Here is a 21,286-nt window from a genome sequence, read left to right on the forward strand (position 1 = left end):
TTCATTTTTTACTTGCCCCAAACAGCAAATCACTTCCTCATCCTCGTTGTGTAATATGGGGGCCACAAAAAAAAACATTTAACCCCATCCCCCCTGATGGTAACGATGTATGTTGTTGTCTACTCTGTCACCATAGATCTTCCAGGAGGATATGATGCAGTCACTGCTCCAGAACTCCTTACATGTATTCCGTGCTATCAGTGGGACGACTACAGACCTGGGCTAAAGTCGACAGACCGCACATTTTTAACACTGAGTATAGCTGTTTCACACACACACACACACACACACATTCTCCGCCAGCTGAACCCAAACCGGCTCTGTCAGCTTCCTGGTAATGGCTGTCTTTTGTTATGATCAATGCAAAGCTGATGTTGCCTTTGACACTGCATCAAATGGCTTTGTTGCTTGAGAGAAGTGGAAACACAATATTACACTTAAGTGCTGAAGTCTATTCTGCTATGCTCAAAGGTAGCTAATGTTACTTATGTTATAGGAAGAAAAACAACCCATCTGTTGTCTGTACACTCTTAGGAAAAAAGGGTTCCAATAGAGTTCCATGTGGAAACAGTTCTACCTGGAAAAGGGTTCTACCTGGAACCAAAATGGTTGTACCTGCAACCAAATATAGTGTTATTCAAAGGGTTCTCCAATGGGGACTGCCGACGAACCTTTTTATGTTCTAGATATAGATGGGTTGGCTGACATCACGCCATTGATGTGACCAGAAGGCATGCGTTGATATGATTCTGAACAGTAATCAATAACAATAATAAAGGCTCAAAAAACACCCAAATAGGTAATTTTAGAAACGGCAAAGCTCTCAGTATAGTGATGCAGGTCTATAGATGTTGTACACGTGAAATTGGTTCATTCCGAACTTGATCGTCCATTTTGTTGCGACTCGAGCGATAACTTTCCATCCATTCCTATAGGTAACTTCCAAAATAAACAATTGAGGGATACAAAGTATATTGAAAGCACACAGGAAGTTCCAGACATTTGTAGAATCTACGCCAAGGCGCATTGAAGCTGTTCTGGCAGCTCATGGTGGCCCAACACCCTCTTAAGAAAGGGAAAGGGGGATACCTAGTCAGTTGTCCAACTGAATATATTCAACTGAAATGTGTCTTCCGCATTTAACCCCATCCCCTCTGAATCAGAGAGATGCGGGGGGGGGCTGCCTTTATTTTTGTATTTTTTATTTTCCCAGGCAAGTCGGTTAAGAACAAATTCTTATTTTCAATGGCGGCCTAGGAACCGTGGGTTAACTGCCAGTTCAGGGGCAGAACGATAGATTTGTACCTTGTCAGCTCAGGTCAGATGCATACTTCGCATCAACAGCTCAATCCAAAATAGCCCCCCCTTTGAACTGAAAGAGAGGCTTCTTTTGTAAGGGAAGCCCCTCCCATCAGAACATACCAAACACAAATTAATTAAGCAATTACCATCATCAAAACCTACATTTTCCACTCAGCTAAACATCATGAATTATATACATTTCACCTTTGCAATCCGTTTTTCATGATACGATATAACACATTTACAAAATCTCATCCCTACTGACATGGTGTCTTCCAATATGCCCGTTCACGTCAACGTGCCATTCCGGACAGACACAACAAAGCCAGACCGAATGGAATAGCTCTGGTCCTTATCAGCGCGGTCATCCATAACATTGATAAGTACAATAAACGTTGCTTAAATTAAACATGAAAGCTTGTCTGTATATTCTTTTTCCCATAACAAACTGTTACTGGTGGGAGGTAAGAATAAAGTGTAATGTATGTACTAAAATAGCGAAGTTAACTTGTGCGTCGACCCACATTGTTAACGTGTAGCTGATAACGGCGTAGGGAGGGGGCGACGAGTGTGTGAGTACCAAACTCTGCCCGCCGCCAGTGACGAACTTCTCCGACACACACAAACACACTACCCTGCCCTATTTCAAGCAACAGTATGCATCACCACTCCTTGTGCAAGACCTGTCAAACATTCCTAACGTGCCGCATCTACTGTATTTCCTACTCTGCTTTTACTCTGCAGTCCGTAATGTAAACTACAACAACCGCCACTTATTTAGCTATACAGCTGAGGGATGGGGCTAGGGAAGTATCGGCTAATCCCTCTCAAATAGACAAGGACTGAAAGGCCATGGCATTCACATGCAAGCTAGAACCGTATTGTGAAGCTCTACATTGTTAAAACAACCTTTTATTTTTTGGCTTATGATGTGGTACTAAGCTCATGAGGCATCTGTAGGTTATATTCTTGAAGGATCATTGGCTGCCGTATATATCATTAATTCAAAAGTCCAACAATGGATGTACAAATCCGACTGTAACTTTAAGCGGAGTATATAATGGTGCTCTTTGACCAAGGTCGATTGGTATGTACTGAATGTATTGTTCTCTCACAGTAGCTTTCACTTTCTACTGACTGTTGAATTGTGTTACTCTCTTTTACTTTCCTTTTGTGTCTATAACGATAACTGTACCCTTCTGTCTATGCTGTGCCTTAGATTTAAGGAGTGCCAGGTAATTTGATCTCCCGTTTATCACGGTCAGTGGGTTGATTTTATTTATTTTGGTTACTAGTCCACCACTCTAACCACTAGGCTACCCTGCCTAGTATTCGTGGAAAACAAATCAAATGAAATGCTTACTTACCAACAATTTAGCCCAGGTCTTAACCAACAATGCAGTTTTAAGAAAAATAATTCAACAAGTATAAAATATACGGAAGTGAAATAGAAAAATAAGAAATAAAGGGCCACAAAATAACAATAGCGAGACAATATACAGGGGGTATCGGTGGCAAAATTCCCTTGGATCCATTTTAGCAGCAATAAGGTGTGAATGTTACTTAAGCAACTGTATTGCTCACAATACTTTATTTATTGTAGAGGGAAACAATGGCCTCTATTTCAATAAACTCCATTATATGTGGGTGCGTGCATGGTGTGTGTAGACAGTTGAGGAAATTGTTTTATTTCATTTATTTTAGAATAAGACTAATGTAACAATATGTGGAAAAAGTCTATGCTTTCCGAAGGCACTGTAAGTGTCTGTGGCGGTTTGACCAATGATGGTAACGATGTATGTTGTTGTCTACTCTGTCACCATAGATCTTCCAGGAGGATATGATGCAGTCACTGCTCCAGAACTCCTTACATGTATTCCGTGCTATCAGTGGGACGACTACAGACCTGGGCTAAAGTCGACAGACCGCACATTTTTAACACTGAGTATAGCTGTTTCACACACACACACACACACACACACACACACACACATTCTCCGCCAGCTGAACCCAAACCGGCTCTGTCAGCTTCCTGGTAATGGCTGTCTTTTGTTATGATCAATGCAAAGCTGTTGTTGCCTTTGACACTGCATCAAATGGCTTTGTTGCTTGAGAGAAGTGGAAACACAATATTACACTTAAGTGCTGAAGTCTATTCTGCTATGCTCAAAGGTAGCTAATGTTACTTATGTTATAGAATAACCTCACATGGTCTCTCCTATCATTGCTATGCAGACGACACACAATTAATCTTCTCCTTTCCCCCTTCTGATGACCAGGTGGCGAATCGCATCTCTGCATGTCTGGCAGACATATCAGTGTGGATGACGGATCACCACCTCAAGCTGAACCTCGGCAAGACGGAGCTGCTCTTCCTCCCGGGGAAGGACTGCCCGTTCCATGATCTCGCCATCACGGTTGACAACTCCATTGTGTCCTCCTCCCAGAGCGCTAAGAACCTTGGCGTGATCCTGGACAACACCCTGTCGTTCTCAACTAACATCAAGGCGGTGGCCCGTTCCTGTAGGTTCATGCTCTACAACATCCGCAGAGTACGACCCTGCCTCACACAGGAAGCGGCGCAGGTCCTAATCCAGGCACTTGTCATCTCCCGTCTGGATTACTGCAACTCGCTGTTGGCTGGGCTCCCTGCCTGTGCCATTAAACCCCTACAACTCATCCAGAACGCCGCAGCCCGTCTGGTGTTCAACCTTCCCAAGTTCTCTCACGTCACCCCGCTCCTCCGCTCTCTCCACTGGCTTCCAGTTGAAGCTCGCATCCGCTACAAGACCATGGTGCTTGCCTACGGAGCTGTGAGGGGAACGGCACCGCAGTACCTCCAGGCTCTGATCAGGCCCTACACCCAAACAAGGGCACTGCGTTCATCCACCTCTGGCTTGCTCGCCTCCCTACCACTGATGAAGTACAGTTCCCGCTCAGCCCAGTCAAAACTGTTCGCTGCTCTGGCCCCCCAATGGTGGAACAAACTCCCTCACGACGCCAGGACAGCGGAGTCAATCACCACCTTCCGGAGACACCTGAAACCCCACCTCTTCAAGGAATACCTAGGTTAGGATAAAGTAATCCTTCTCACCCCCCCCCTTAAATGATTTAGATGCACTATTGTAAAGTGGCTGTTCCACTGATGTCAGAAGGTGAATTCACCAATTTGTAAGTCGCTCTGGATAAGAGCGTCTGCTAAATGACTTAAATGTAATGTAAATGTTATAGGAAGAAAAACAACCCATCTGTTGTCTGTACACTCTTAGGAAAAAAGGGTTCCAATAGAGTTCCATGTGGAAACAGTTCTACCTGGAAAAGGGTTCTACCTGGAACCAAAATGGTTGTACCTGGAACCAAATATAGTGTTATTCAAAGGGTTCTCCAATGGGGACTGCCGACGAACCCTTTCATGTTCTAGATATAGATGGGTTGGCTGACAACATCATGCCATTGATGTGACCGGAAGGCATGCGTTGATATGATTCTGAACAGTCAGCTAGCAACAATGACAAGAAGCTGCTGTGAGGGGAATCGTAGGTGGCTCGTTTCAGCTCGTATCTTGTTATTGATACCATGTATTTGAGAGACAAGTGCTCATTGTGCAAATGTATTTATGTTTTCAAAAAACATTTAGAGACTAAATACAGTTTACATGTTATCAACAGTGTAAGCCCACCCTGTCTGTTTAGTCCCATAGTTGCGCACGAATCGGTTTGGTCGCTAAACAACCAACACATCTATTAGATGTAAGGAAAATGTACAGTAAGGAAAGGAGATTTAATGAAGTATACTCTGTCAAATTGTCAGTCACTCTGTAATAACCCAATGCTCAGACAGTTACTTTAGTTGTTGAGCTGTGTTGTATTTCTGATATGGGGACCCTGCTCTTTGACCAGAAGACTGATTAGCTTGGTCCCAGATCTCTTAGTGTTGTCTTGAGAACTCATAGGCTGCGTTGACACAGACAGCCCAATTTGGAACTTTTGACCAATTATGGGCAAAAGATCTGATCTGATTGGTCAAAAGACCAATCATTGTGGGACCAGGCTAATGGTTGGGATTTTATGCCTCTATCACAGGGTTATTCAAATCCTACCTTACAAGGTCCGGAATACTGCTGTTTTTCTCTTCTACCTGATAATTAGTTGCATCCATCTGGTGTCCCTGATTTAAAGGGCAAGATTTCCAGGTTTGAATTTGAGGGCTCTATCAACTAGCTGGTTCTAGTGGTCTAGTAGTGCCTACATCTCTCCTCAGAATAGTCTCCTGTCCTATTTCAAGTAATAATAAATCTCCCAACACATACTGATTGTACAGTATTTCACAAGTGGCACACTGAAATTAGTAGACTGCTGATAATAATAATTTGCGGATGTATATAATATATTGTTAAGCCGTAAAGAAAAATGTGTAATTATTTATATTTGTACTGTTTTTGGAAAAATTCATGGTTGCATCAGGTCTGGGAGAGAGAAGTTATTTCTCTGATTATGTCTGATTTATTTGCCATTTTTAATTACACTATATATGTAAGTACAGGTACTTGTTCAACATATTGTATGTTTGTAAAGACATTTTTCAATAAAAACATTTGGGTTGTATTGACCTCATTGTTTTGTATTTATTTGAATGTTTATGTATTAACGTGGATGGATTTAACTTTTATTATGGTGCTTAAATTATACACGGGGCTCATAGCCTAAGCAGGGGTGGCGTATTATAGGGGTTAGGGTGACTTTTTTTCTTGTCAGCGCTTTTTACAAACCGCTTTTATCCAATGAAGAAAACGAATGACTGACACACTGTCAAATTGACGACATATCCTACTGTCCTGTATTCTAGTAGGCCTAACATTGAGCTACAGTATTGGCTCTTTCCCTCAAGCTCAACTCTGGAACTCGAAGCCAGCTCACACTGCTTATGTTTGTTTCCTTTAATTAGGGATTGATTATTGACCCGGCACACCAGGTTTGTGCAATTAATTATCAGGTATAATAGAAAACCAGCAGGCTCCGGACCTCGTTAGGGTAAGAGTTTAAAACCATGCATGCAAACTCCGCCCAATTTGCCAGTCAGATGGAAAGTAGAAGCACACTGTCACACGACATGGAATAATAACTCACTCGCTGGAGTAAATCCTGTGTTTGTTTTAGGTTTATCTGAACGTAAGGCACATGTATTATTTTCTCAGTTAGGGAGACAACTGCTCGACAATTCTAGTAAACTTACCTTTGGAATTCAGTGCGAGTTTTGGGGAGGCGCGCTCCATCGGAATTACTCAAGGGACAACATGATTTTGAAACATATGGAATTTCTCTTCGTTTTACAATACTTTATTCCTCTGATCACTCCAGAGGTTGCAGTTGAGAAGGGTATGTATGCGTTTACTTTTCCCGATCTTTAGTCATGTGTGTAACCAGGTTGGTCATTTTCGGTAGGCAAGCCTAACCTTGTTTGGAAAGCTAGAATTCCATGTTCATTTCCTGAAACCGATGACAGCGACTCTGAAGTTCGTTTTTTAAAATTCTGTTTTAATGACAGTGCATGTTGGATCCCATGTACATTCTACATCCATTAAAATATATTTTGTTCAGTTGATATGGACAAAGCCAGTGGTGTAAAGTACGTAGTTTTTGGGGGGGGGTTATCTGTACTTTATCACTTATTTTTTACAACTTTTACTTCACTACATTTCTAAAGGAAATAATGTACTTTTTACTCTACATTTCCCTGTCACCCAAAGGTACTCATAACATTTTGAATGCTAAGCAGGACAGGAAAATGGTCCACTTCAAGCACTTATCACTGAACAGGAATGCATCATTTCAAATCAAATATTTGATTAGTCACAGGTGTAGACCTTACAGTGCTATGCTTACTTACGAGCCACTAACCCACAATGCAGTTAAAATAAAGATATATATATATATATATATATATTACAGTTGAAGTTTACATACACTTTAGGTTGGAGTCATTAAAACTCGTTCTTTAACCACTCCACACATTTGTTTAATTTGTTAGTTGTGTCATGCACAAAGTAGATGACCTAGGTAATTCTTCCAACAACTGTTTACAGACAGATTATTTCACTTATAATTCACTATCACAGTTCCAGTGGTCAGAAGTTTACAAACACTAAGTTGACTGTGCCTTTTAAACGGTTTGGAAAATTCCAGAAAATGAAATCATGGCTTTAGAAGCTTCTGATAGGCTAGTTGACATAATTTGAGTCAGTTGGAGGTGTACCTGTGGATGTAATTCAAGGCCTACCTTCAAACTCAGTGCCTCTTTGCTTGACATCATGGGAAAATCAAAAGAAATCAGCGAACACCTCAAAAAAATTCTAGACCTCAAAGTCTGGTTCATCATTGGGAGCAATTTCCAAACACCTGAAGGTACCACGTTCATCTGTACAAACAATAGTACGCAAGTATAAACACCATGGGACCACGCAGCTGTCATACCGCTCGGGAAGGAGACACGTTCTGTCTCCTAGAGATGAACGTACTTTGATGCGAAAAATGAAAACCAATCCCAGAGTAACAGCGAGGGACCTTGTGAAGATGCTGGAGGAAACGGGTATGAAAGTATCTATATCCACAGTAAAACAAGTCCTATATCGACATAACCTGAAAGGCCACTAAGCAAGGAAGAAGCCACGGCTCCAAAACCGCCATAAAATAGCCAGACTATGCTTTGCAACTGCACATGAGGAGAAAGATAGCACTTTTTGGAGAAATGTTCTCTGGTCTGATGAAACAAAAATCGAACTGTTTGGCCATAATGACCATTGTTATGTTTGGAGGAAAAAGGGTGAGGCTTGCAAGCCGAGGAACACCATCCCAACTGTGAAGCATGGGGGTTATAGCATCATATTGTGGGGGTGCTTTGCTGCAGGGTGGACTGGTGCACTTCAAAAAATAGATGGCATCATGAGGACGGGAAAATTATGTGGATATATTGAAGCAACATCTCAAGATATCAGTCAGGAAGTTAAAGCTTGGTTGCAAATGGGTCTTCCAAATGGACAATGACCCCAAGTATACTTCCAAATTTGTGGCAATTAAGGACAACAAAGTCCATGTATTGGAGTGGCCATCACAAAGCCCTGGCCTCAATCCTAAAAAGTGTGTGTAAGCAAGGAGAACTACGAACCTGACTCAGTTACACCAGCTCTGTCAGGAGGAATGGGCCAAAATTCACCCAACTTATTGTGGGAAGCTTGTGGAAGGCTACCCCAAGATGTTTGACCCAAGTTAAACAATTTAAAGGCAATGCTACCAAATACTAATTGAGTGTATGAAACTTCTGACCGACTGGGAATGTGATGAAAGAAATAAAAGATGTAATGAGAAATTCGCTCTACTATTCTGACATTTCACGTTCTAATTTGGTGATCCTAACTGATCTATGACAAGGGAAATTTTATTAGGATTAAATGTCAGAAATTGTGAAACTGAGTTTAAATGTATTTGGCTTAAGTGTATATAAACCTTCGACTTCAACTGTATATTTTTAGCTGACACTAACAATGCTTAGACATGGTTGGTTCAACCCTTCCCTTGCAGACCAAGGAGCATCATAAGCCACTCTGGGTTCATGTTATCTGCAGGGGTTGTTGTTGTCTTAACCCCACCCTCGCTGAGTTTCCCAGTTGCAAGGATAACTTTTAGACAATGAGGGATTACAGTAGGGGACTGAGCACTCATCCAAGGGGCGCTTGTGTTGCGTATCAGCGTGGCGGATATGTTGTTACCTACCTTTACCATCTGGGGGCTGCCCATCAGGAAGTACAGGATCCAGTTGCAGTGGTGGGTGTTTTATCCCATGGTCCTTGGCTTATTTATGAGCTTTGAGGGCACTATGGTGTTGAACGCTGAGCTGTAGTCAATGAATAGCATTCTCACGTACGTGTTCCTTTTGTCCAGGTGGGACAGATAGAGACTGCAATAGAGACTGCATCATCTGTTGTGGCGGTATGCAAATTGGAGTGGGTCTAGGTTTTCTGGGGTAATGTTGATGTGAGCCATGACCAGCCTTTCAAAGCACTTCATGGCTACAGACGTGAGTACTACGGGTCGGTAGTCATTTAGGCAGGTTCTTAGTGTTCTTGGGTGCAGGCAGTATGGTGGTCTGCTTAGAACATGTTGGTATTACAGACTCAGACAGGGGGAGGTTGAAAATGTCAGTGAAGACACTTGCCAGTTGGTCAGTGCAAGCTCGGAGTACACGTCCTGGTAATCTGTCTGGCCTTGTGAATGTTGACCTGTTTAAAAGTCTTACTCACATCAACTGTGGAAAAAGTGATCACACTGTCTCCCTGAATAGTTGGTGCTCTTATGCATGTTTCGTAGTTATTTGCCTCAAAACAAGCATAGAAGTAGTTTAGCTCGTGTCACTGGGCAGCTCTCGGCTGTGCTTCCCTTTTGTAGTGACGCTTTTCCTGTTTGATGGTTCGTCGGAGGACAAAGCGGGATTTCTTATAAGCTTCCAGGTTAGAGTCCCGCCTGTTTGAAAGTAGCAGCTCTAGCCTTTAGCTCGCTGCGGATGTTGCCTGTATTTGTAAATGGTCTGAGTATTGGAGTCTACCCTTGGCTATCCATCCTTTTTTTTTTACTTCTTATGGGCAGGTGGGTGTGAAATTCAAACTACAGTATTATAAATATTTAACTTTCATAAAATCATAAGTGTAAAACATCAAAATAAAGCTTAACTTCTTGTTAATCCAGCCGCTGTGTCAGATTTCAATAAGGCTTTACGGTGAAAGCACAACATGCGATTATCTGAGGACAGCGCCCTGCATACAAACACATTAAAAACATATTTCAACCAGACAGGTGCGACACAAATCAGAAATGGCGATATAAGAAATGCTTTACCTTTGATCTTCTGTTGGAACTCCAAGGTCCCAGTTACATCACAAATTGTCCTTTTGTTCGATAATGTCCTTTTTTATATACATGAAAACTCAGTTTAGCTGGCTCGCTTCAGTCAGTAATCCACCCAGTTTCCCTCCATCAAAATGCATACAAAATGAATCCCAAACGTTACTTATAAACTTTTCCAAACAAGTCAAACAACATTTTATAATAAAACCTTAAGTACCCTAATACGTAAATAAATTCTACAATTTAAGACGGAGAATCGTTGTCTTTACCAGAGAAAAATACTGAAGAATGCGCGCTCTTCTACATGCTTGGAAACACTACAGCCAAACTGGGAGCCACCTAGAAAAACTACAATTTCTGGCTCATTTGTCCTCTGGGTTTCGCCTGCCATATCAGATCTGTTATACTCACAGACATAATTGTAACAATTTTAGAAACTTTTTAGAGTTTTCTATACAGATCTACAAATTAAATGCATATCCTGAGTAGCTTCTGGGCCTGAGTAACAGGTAGTTTACTTTGGGCACGCTTTTCATCCGGACGTCAAAATACTGCCCCCTACCCAAGAGGTTAAACAAGAAAATCAAGCCATCTGCTTTGCTTAATATAAGGAATTTTAAATTATTTCTACTTTTGATACTTAAATTACATTTGAATTTTGGTACTTAAATATATATTTAGAACCAAATACTTTTAGACTTTTACTCAAGTACTATTTTACTGGGTGACTTTTACTTGAGTAAATATCAATTAAGGTGTGTGTGTGTGTGTGTGTGTGTGTGTGTACTGTTGCTCAAGTATCACAGTTCGATACTTTTCCCCACCACTGGACATACCTAATCATATTAGGCATGTTAATTTTAGGGCTGTCGGAGAGAATCCGTTCTTTACAGTTCACTTTTTGCCCAAAACATTTTTATCGTAACTATTACGGTGTCTGAAAGCGTTCAAAATACACAGAAAACCTCCCAAATACATAATCTATAGCTACAGCTAAAAACTATTTAAACTAAAAACAAGTTGACATTGAGGTTAGTGTGCTTTTTCAATTTACCAAATTTTGCTTACTTTAGACAAGACTTCAATATTCTTGCAATGTTTTTTGTATATGTATTTTTTTAAATTACATCTTAATTTAACCTTTATTTAACTAGGCAATTCGGTTAAGTACAAATTCTTATTTACAACGACGGCCTACCCCAGCCAAACCTGGACGACGCTGGGCCAATTGTGTGCTGCCCTTTGGGCCTCCCAATCACTACCGGATGTGATACAGCCTGAATTTGGGCAAATTCGGAAGCAAATCCTGTGATTAACGATATTAATCATTTGACAGACCTAATTATTTTTTGATGTAGCCTATTTTATAAAGCATAATAATTGTGCATAGCCACGGGAAGTGGGGGTGCTGAGGGTGCTGCAGCACCCCCTGATAAATCACAATTAAAGGTGCGCTATGCAGAAATCGCTCCACTTTTTCCTGGATGCTAAATTTCTAATATAAACTGAAATTAGTTCACCTAAATTCACCTATGTCAAAACAAGCAAAGTAGTCTAGAAAATCATTGTACCATCAAACCGCTGTGAAATATATTTTCCATAACAAAAAATATTATTGTGGTACAAACAAACCCTATAAACTGCAGAGAGAACCATAAGCAAACCTGTCCACATCTATCGCTAAACCCACAGGTAGGTAACAATCACTGTGGGGTGAATTCTAACTTAGTTTTCACTTCTCCTGTGGAAATTAGGATTTGCCACTTGATGAAATGGGATTAGTGAACTCCTCTGAACTTCATCCAGCAGTCGATAAGGACAGTCTACAATACAAACAAACAATGTGCTGCTATTCATCTTGTTTTACGAGTTTCAAATGGACATTTGAGTATAGAAATTCTTAATGTTTGAAAGAATAATCCGGACAACATTCAGATCCTCGTCAGTCTTTGTCAGATTCTATTTTTGTAGTCTAGACTCATGGCTATTTTTTGTTTCGTTCTCTCAGAGTTGAAGAACTTCCAGTGTTCCCTCTACTCCTCTAAGGCCATGAACTGCAGCTGGCTTCCAGCCAATCAGACTGCAGATGACCTCCAGCTCTACTACTGGTGAGAACTATTTTACTTCAAATTCCTAATCACTCCCTACCCAAAGCAACGGACTGACAGTAAAGGTGTGTGGGTTAAATCACTAGGGAAGCCAGAAAAAAATATTTTCAACTTGTGCTGTGATAATTGTGTTCTCTATAACCTGTTAGTTCATATGCCTTGCAACCATTTACAGTGGGGCAAAAAGTATTTAGTCAGCCACCAATTGTGCAAGTTCTCCCACTTAAAATGATGAGAGAGGCCTGTAATTTTCATCATAGGTACACTTCAACTATGACAGACAAAATGAGAAAAAAAATCCAGAAAATCACATTGTAGGATTTTTAATGAATTTATTTGCAAATTATGGTGGAAAATAAGTATTGACTCATGGTCGTTCCAGTGAAGGGAAATCTTAACTCTACAGCATTCAATGACATTCTAGATTATTCTGTGCTTCCAACTTTGTGGGAACAGTTTGGAGAAGGCTCTTTCCTGTTTCAGCATGACAATGCCCCAGTGGCACAAGGAAAATGGTTTGTTGAGATAGGTGAAGATCGTGACTGGCCTGCACAAAGCCCTGACCTTAACCCCATCAAACAACTTTTGGATTACTAATTGCCAAGCAAGGTCTAATTGCCAAACATCAGTGCCCTACCTCACTAATGTTCTTGTGGCTGAATAGGAGCAAGTCCCCGCAGCAATGTTCCAACATCTAGTGGAAAGCCTTCCCAGAACTCCATATTAATGCACATGATTTTGAAATTAGATGTTTGTCGAGAAGGCGTACACATACTTTTGGTCATGTAGTGTACATTCAACCTCTTGTGAATTGAAGGACAATTATGAAACCCAGAGATGGGGAAAAAAATGTATTGGTACATTTGGCATCCATTAGTACATGCCACTGCAGACTGAACTGGTAAAATAACTCCTGGCACACTGAATATTTGCAAGTGAAACATGAATTGCCAATGGTCACATGGAGACCTTTGCCAAGGCTTCTTCTGCCAATTCACTTCATATTTTGTTTCTCCTACATATCCTACCCATCTTAGATGTCATTAAGCTTCAGGAGTGCACCTATCAATTCAACTGACAAGCAATGGCACTGATCCCAACCTAGATGTGTCAGCTGAGCAGTGACACATTCTCATCCCTAAATGTTTCAGGTACCCTGGTGAATCCCACAAAACAGCATGCAGTGACTACAAGCCCAGAGCTGGTGAGAAGATAGGTTGTCGCCTGAGAGGAGACTTCCTTGAACATGACGTCTACTTCCACTTCAATGGGACTCTCAATGGTTTGTCTGTACAGAAAACCTTCCGGGTGCGTCCTGTACATTATGGTAAGAATAACTACTTTTTTTAACAGTTTGAAATGCATGTTTACCAACTAATCAGTAGTTACATGATACTACCCAACTACCAAAGTAATATTCAATATTGTTGATATTGCCAATGCTCTCATTTATCTAATAGTCTACTGTATGTCCGATTCTCTTCAGTCAAGCCCCCGGCCCCTAGGGTTAAGATCACAGAGGAAGGGAAGGATCTCCTTCTGAGCTGGGACCCTCCGGACTTAGCCGCTCACCACTGCTGGGTTTACATCTTAAACTACAGCATGTGTCGAGAGTCTCTGGTAAGCCATGGATGTGTGGATATATTTTTATTCATATAACCTTTTTATTTATCCAAGCTAGTTCTGAACAAATTTTAATTTACAATGACAACCTGGTAAGTGCCGACATTTTCGTCTGTTGCACTTCCCAGAAGAGTTTAATAGTTTCATATTGAATTTAACCTTTGGTTAATTATGGTTCACTTGGCCATTGTTGGACAGATTAGTCTCACTGAGATAAAATCTATTTTGCAACAGAGACCTGATGTTCAAAACCTGTGGATGTAATAATGCTGAATGACTCATTAACTGATAACAAGACCTCAATGTGTATTTGTTCATCTCTGTACAGACAGTATAAAGGTCAGATGAAGGGTTGGGTGTTCTGGTGTTGTCACCATAAAATGGGCTACTAATCTGAATTACACCAATACAAAGACAGCTTTAGTCACTGAAACATGTTTACACTGCTTTTACTGACCTAAAGGTGTGTGTGTGTCCTTGCATGTTTTAATGAAATGGTACCATTATCAGAGTTCCAGTCAATGTTTTTGTGTGTTTCCTCCAGAGTAAGGAAATACAATACAAATATGATAATGTAGCCGTGAAAGTGCCGTACGACCTGAGATGCCAATACAGAGTCCAGGTTAAAGCAGTCTATAAGAAGTCATGTGGGGCAGGAGGGAGCGACTGGAGCGATGTTGAACTTTATGGTACTTACTCCACTTTCTTTCTCCACACTCTCTCTGTCAGGACACAGTCAGGGATATAATTATATTAACATTGAAATAGTTGAAACTTTCTTTCTGTATCAAATGAAATGGAGGACGAATAAAAAAGTGTATATTATACCATTAGTCTATGAAAATATTATAAACTGGGTGGTTCGAGCCCTGAATGCTGATCAGACCGTATACCACAGGTATGACACATGTATTTTTATTCCTCTAATTACGCTGGTAGCCAGTTTATAATAACAATAATGCACCTGGGGGGGGGGTTGTGGTATATGGCCAATATGCTAAAGGCTGTATCCAGACAAATCAAAGTTTATTTGTCATGTGCGCCAAATACAACAGGTGTAGACCTTATATTGAAATGCTTACTTACAGGTTCTAACCAAGTTAAACAAGGTATTAGGTGAACAATGGGTAAGTAAAGAAATAAAAACAACAGTAAAAATGTGGCGAGGCTATATACAGTAGTGAGGCTATAACAGCAGTGAGGCTACATACAGGCACCAGTTAGTCAGGCTGATTGAGGTAGTATGTACATGTAGATATGGTTAAAGTGACTATGCATATATGATAAACAGAGTAACAGTCACGTAAAAGAGAGGTTGGCACATTGTGTCGTGCGTAAGAGCCCTTAGCTGTGGTATATTGGCCATATACCACATCCCCTCATTGCCTTATTGCTTAAGTATGACAGTATAATATAATTGTGTACTGTTGGGTAAATGTAATAGACTTCTAATCTTATAGACATGATTAGAAATAGACCCAGTCACTGACGTTTTGCTTGTGTTCCTTTCAGGTGTGGAGGATCTTCATTTTGATTGGTTGATGACTGTATTTGCCATCCTCATTCCAGCTGCAGTTGGCCTATTCATCATCCTGTGTCTTTGTTGTTTCATGAAGTAAGTCAACCTACATCATGGGTCTACATTCTGTCTTTGGGGGTTGTCTAAAGAGAATGCTATCTTGTTTTTTCACTTAAGCAATTTACATTTTGGTGATTAGGGTTGTAATTGTGGCCTCTTTGGTTCTTTTCCAGGCACAGAGAGAAGCTTTTCCCCAAAATTCCACAGCCCTCCTTGATTTTGAAGGACATGCTGAGCAGCAATAAGGAACAGAAGGTGAGAACAGCAACAGCCTCTTGTGTTATTAGCAGTAGTCTAACAGTAAGGGGCTAGTTGATGTTATAGGACTTCACTTATTAGAAATGCTAACATTACAATTCTTTCATGGCCCTCACACACTAACACCCCCCCCCCCCCCCCCCCATTCCCTGCCTTCCAGAGCGTCATAGGGAATCTCTATGTCCCTGTAGTGGAGGAGATGGAATGTAAGATCAGCCTAGAGAAAGACCCTACTCTTCTCTTGATGCAGCCTGACCCCTGAGAGGCTACACACTGACCCAGTTGTGATTACCACAGTACAGACAGATACATCTGGTATGACTTCAGTGTTATTGACCAACACTCAGAGCAAGCCATGTTAAGGTGGACCCCAGCTGCATTGCTGAAGAGTTCCAGTACTTGGAGCTCCGTAGTCGAGCAAGTTGGACACAGACGGAGAGCGTGTTGAGTATGGACTGTTGAGGATAGACTCCTTTTCCTGTGTTTTTCCTAGGACTGTTTTGAGGCGTTGACGCAATGACTCGTGTATTGTTCTGAGTAACGTGTGTGTGTGTGTGTGTTTAGGAAGATACTAACAACTGTTCTCATGAACCTCTTGCATCCCACGGCTTGGGGTCAAAGGTCAGATGTTATCAGAAAGCCAGTGCAGGAAACGAGGAGCTGGGCTCATAACCCTCACTCCTCGACCAAATGGAACATTAGTAGGCAGTGCCCAAAGATATGCCCAGGCAGCATTGCAGGCTTTATCTGAATAATCAACCCTGTTCATAATGTAGTGATTTAGGGGACACCTACAAAGGACTGGAACCAGGGATCCTCTGTGGAACAAGTTTACTATATGTGCCATAAGTCCAGACATCTTGGCAGGCGCTTTAAAGGAATACTACACTAAAAAACGATTTTGTAGTATTTTTTTTCCATTAGTTCACCATAATAAAATCTCCCCCCAATGTGCATATCAGCATTTTTCAAGAAAGCACATTCAGTAGAGCAAAAACTTTCCTTGATGCAAAACGCAACAACGATATTGTTTTTGAGTATTCCTTTAATGAATTTGATTACAGGGAGACTACAATAACATGATCTCGTAGTGAGAGGTGCTAGACAATGCATATCGAAGGCAAGAGGCTATATGCCAAAGTGAGCTAGCATGTCAACCTACTGCAGTTTATCTACCACATCTCTTGCTATTAAAGAGAGAGCTTCTGTGTACATAATAGCTATGTGTAGAATAGGTGGTACAGATTGTGTGTGTATATTGTAAAATGTATAATGTAGTGGGGGCTGCTGTGGGGAGGACAGCTCATAATAATGGCATGAAACACATGGAAACCATTTTTGATGTATTTTATACTATTCCGCTCCAGCCATTACCACGAGCCCGTCCTCCCCAATTAAGGTGCAAACGACGTCCTGTGGTATAATGTATATTTTGTGTTTTGCATTTCAAGGAAATATTTTGTGCAAAGCTTTTTTTTTTTTATATAAATTGTACATGTTCTATATGTTTCCAGGTGTTGCGTAGTTCCATCCATATAATTAAGCCCTGAGGAGGTGTGGTATATGGCCAATATACAATGGCTAAGAGCTGTTCTTAATCACGACGCAACCCAGGGTGCCTAGATACAGTCATTAACCGTAGTATATTGGCCATATACCCCAAACCCCCAATGTGCCTTGTTGCTATTGTAAACTGGTTAATAACAATTATACCAGTAAAAAGTAATTCTACCTGTGGTTTAAGGTCTGAGATACCTCGGGGCTCAAGCCACCCAGTTTATAATAATACAAATGATAATGTGGATCCTGGATGCTGATTTGACGAGCAGCATTCCAAGTCATGCTGCATTGGCCGTTACAGACAAATCTATGCCTACTATCCGTTCCATCTGAAAATGATCACTGGGCCTCAATATGTCTATCATGTTCATGTTGCTTTGCAAATCAGCTCTTTTATCTCAACTCACATTTATTTCTCCTTGCTTCCAGCCTAGCATTAATTTGGTGCAGCGGGGGTTAATATCAGTCTAGCTTTCTGTCTGTCCGACCTCGGAAACAATGTTTCACATTTGAATTTCAATCTCTGGAGTACCATAGAGTGAACGGTGCCAAGACGAGACAACTTTTTCTGAGCAAAGTCATTATCATGGACATAACCAAGTAGCTTAGTGGTTAGAGCGTTGGGCCAGTAACCGAAAGGCTGCCAGATCGAATCCCCAAGCTGACAAAGTAAAAAAATATGTTCTGCACCTGAACAACAGTTTACCCACTCTTCCAAGGCTGTCATTGTAAATAGGAATTTGTTCTGAACTAGTTAAAGTTTTCTAATTTTTTTTAATACAAAAAGGTGCAAAAAAAACATCTACTAAACAAAACTTCAGCTAGTGTACTGTCATTCCAGGTTACCTGTGACTGTATTCATGATACAGCACTGTCTCAAATCAAATGTATTTATAAAGCCCTTCTTACATCAGCTGATATCTCAAAGTGCTGTACAGAAACCCACCCTAAAACCCCAAACAGCAAGCTGTGTAGGTATAGAAGCACGGTGGCTAGGAAAAACTCCCTAGAAAGGCCAGAACCTAGTAAGAAACCTAGAGGAACCAGGCTCTGAGGGGTGGCCAGTCCTCTTCTGGCTGTGCCGGGTGGAGATTATAACAGAACATGGCCAAGATGTTAAAATATTCATAGATGACCAGCAGGGTCAAATAATTATAATCACAGTGGTTGTCGAGGGTGCAACAGGTCAGCACCTCAGGAGTGAAGGTCAGTTGGCTTTTCATAGCCGATCATTCAGAGCATCTCTACCGCTCCTGCTGTCTCTAGAGAGTTGAAAACAGCAGGTCTGGGACAGGTAGCACATCCGGTAAACAGGTCAGGGTTCCATAGCCGCAGGCATAACAGTTGAAACTGGAGCAACAGCACAGCCAGATGGACTGGGGACAGCAAGGCGTCATCAGGCCAGGTAGTCCTGAGGCAAGGTCCTACGAGAGAGAAAGAGAGAGCATACTTAAATTCACACAGGACACTGAATAAGTCAGGAGAATTACTCCAGATATAACACACTGACCCTAGCCCCCGACAAACTACTGCAGCATAAGTACTGGAGGCTGAGACAGGAGGGGTCGGGAGACGCTGTGGCCCCATCCGAGGATACCCTCGAACAGGGCCAAACAGGCAGGATATAACCCCACCACCCACACCACCAGAGGGATATTTCCAACCACCAACTTACCATCCTGAGACAAGGCCGAGTATAGCCCACAAAGATCTCTGCCACGGCACAACCCAAGGGGGAGCGTCAACCCCGACAGGAAGATCACGTCAGTGACTCAACCCACTCAAGTGACGCACCCCTCCTAGGGACGGCATGGAAGAGCACCAGTAAGCCAGTGACTCAGCCCCTGTAATAGGGGTTAGAGGCAGAGAATCCCAGTTGAGAGAGGGGAACCGGTCAGGCAGAGACAGCAAGGGCGGTTCGTTGCTCCAGTGCCTTTCCGTTGACCTTCCTGGGCCAGGCTACACTCAATCATAGGACCTACTGAAGAGATGAGACTTCAATAAAGACTTAAAGGTCGAGACAGAGTCTGCGTCTCTAACATGGGTAGGCAGACCATTCCATAAAAATGGAGCTCTATGAGAAAGCCCTGCCTCCAACTGTTTGCTTAGAAATTCTAGGGACGGTTAGGAGGCCTGCATCTTGTGACCGTAGTGTACGTGTAGGTATGTACGGCAGGACCAAATCGTGAAGATAGGTAGGAGCAAGCCCATGTAATGCTTTGTAGGTTAGCAGGAAACCTTGAAATCAGCCCTTGCCTTAACAGGAAGCCAGTGTAGAAAGGCTAGCACTGGAGTAATATGATCACATTTTTTGGTTCTAGTCAAGATTCTAGCAGCCATGTTTAGCATGAACTGAAGTTTATTTAGTGCTTTATTCGAGTAGCAGGAAAGTAGAGCATTGCAGTAGTCTAACCTAGAAGTGACAAAGGCATGGATAATTTTTTCTGCATCATTTTTGGACAGAACGTTTCTGATTTTTGCAATGTTACGTAGATGGAAAAAAGCTGTCCTTGAAACAGTTTTGATATGTTCGTGAAAAGAGAGATCAGGGTCCAGAGTAACGCCGAGGTCCTTCACAGTTTTATTTCAGACGACTGTACAACCATCAAGATTAACTGTCAGATTCAACAGAAGAACTCTTTGTTTCTTGGGACCTAAAACAAGCATCTCTGTTTTGTCCGAGTTTAAAAGTAGAACATTTGCAGCCATCCACTTACAGTGGGGAGAACAAGTATTTGATGCTACTTACAATGCATGTCTGTAATTTTTTTATCATAGGTACACTTCAACTGGGAGAGACGGAATCTAAAACAAAAATCTGTTTTCTCCCCAATTTCATGGTATCCAATTGTTTTAGTAGCTACGATCTTGTCTCATAACTACAACTCCTGTACGGGCTCAGGAGAGACAAAGGTTGAAAGTCATACATCCTCCGATACACAACCCAACCAAGCTGCACTGCTTCTTAACGCAGTGCGCACTAACCAAGGAAGCCAGCTGCACCAATGTGTTGGAGAAAACACCATGCACCTGGCAACCTTGGTTAGTGCGCACTGCACCCGGCCCACCACAGGGGTCGCTGGTGCACAATGAGACAAGGATATCCCTACCGGCCAACCCCTCCCTAACCCGGACGAGGCTAGGCCAATTGTGCATCGCCCCACAGACCTCCCGGTCACAACAGACCCTGGGCGCGAACCCAGAGTCTCTGGTGGCACAGCTGGCGCTGCAGTACAGCGCCCTTAACCACTGTGCCACCCGGGAGGCCCTCATTGTATGATTTTTAAGTAATTGATTTTCATTTTATTGCATGACATAAGTATTTGATCACCTTCCAACCAGTAAGAATTCCGGCACTCACAGACCTGTTAGTTTTTCTTTAAGAAGCCCTCCTGTTCTCCACTCATTACCTGTATTAACTGCACCTGTTTGAACTCGTTACCTGTATAAAAGACACCTGTCCACACACTCAATCAAACAGACTCCAACCTCTCCAAGACCAGAGAGCTGTGTAAGGACATCAGGGTTAAAATTGTAGACCTGCACAAGGCTGGGATGGGCTACAGGACAATAGGCAAGCAGCTTGGTGAGAAGGCAACAATTGTTGGCGCAATTATTAGAAAATGGAAGAAGTTCAAGATGACGGTCAATCACCCTCGGTCTGGGGCTCCATGCAAGATCTCACCTTGTGGGGCATCAATGATCATGAGGAAGGTGAGGTATCAGCCCAGAACATGGCAGGACCTGGTCAATGACCTGAAGAAAGCTGGGACCACAGTCTCAAAGGAAACCATTAGTAACACACTACGCCGTCATGGATTAAAATCCTGCAGCGCACGCAAGCTAGCTAGGGCATGTCCAGGCCCATCTGAATTTTACCAATGACCATCTGGATGATCCACAGGAGGAATGGGAGAAGGTCATGTGGTCTGATGAGACAGAAAAATGGTCTAAACTCCACT

At 42.0% G+C, this 21,286-nt stretch overlaps 1 protein-coding gene and 1 pseudogene across 1 annotated transcript; both read left to right on the forward strand.

The window, feature by feature from the left end:
- Positions 1-5,906, forward strand: part of LOC135510085 (dedicator of cytokinesis protein 11-like) — a 99,781-nt pseudogene extending 93,875 nt beyond the window's left edge.
- Positions 5,907-6,084: 178 nt separating this feature from the next.
- On the forward strand, positions 6,085-17,273 carry LOC135510564 (interleukin-13 receptor subunit alpha-2-like). Its single transcript, XM_064931579.1, has 8 exons — positions 6,085-6,677; positions 12,205-12,304; positions 13,456-13,631; positions 13,791-13,924; positions 14,472-14,616; positions 15,440-15,542; positions 15,680-15,761; positions 15,925-17,273. Exons 1-8 carry the CDS (start codon positions 6,353-6,355, stop codon positions 16,024-16,026), a joined length of 1,167 nt encoding a protein of 388 aa, XP_064787651.1. The 5' UTR covers positions 6,085-6,352; the 3' UTR covers positions 16,027-17,273.
- Positions 17,274-21,286: the final 4,013 nt, after the last annotated feature.

This window comes from Oncorhynchus masou, chromosome 23 (assembly GCF_036934945.1).
Source record: "Oncorhynchus masou masou isolate Uvic2021 chromosome 23, UVic_Omas_1.1, whole genome shotgun sequence".
NCBI lineage: Eukaryota > Metazoa > Chordata > Actinopteri > Salmoniformes > Salmonidae > Oncorhynchus > Oncorhynchus masou.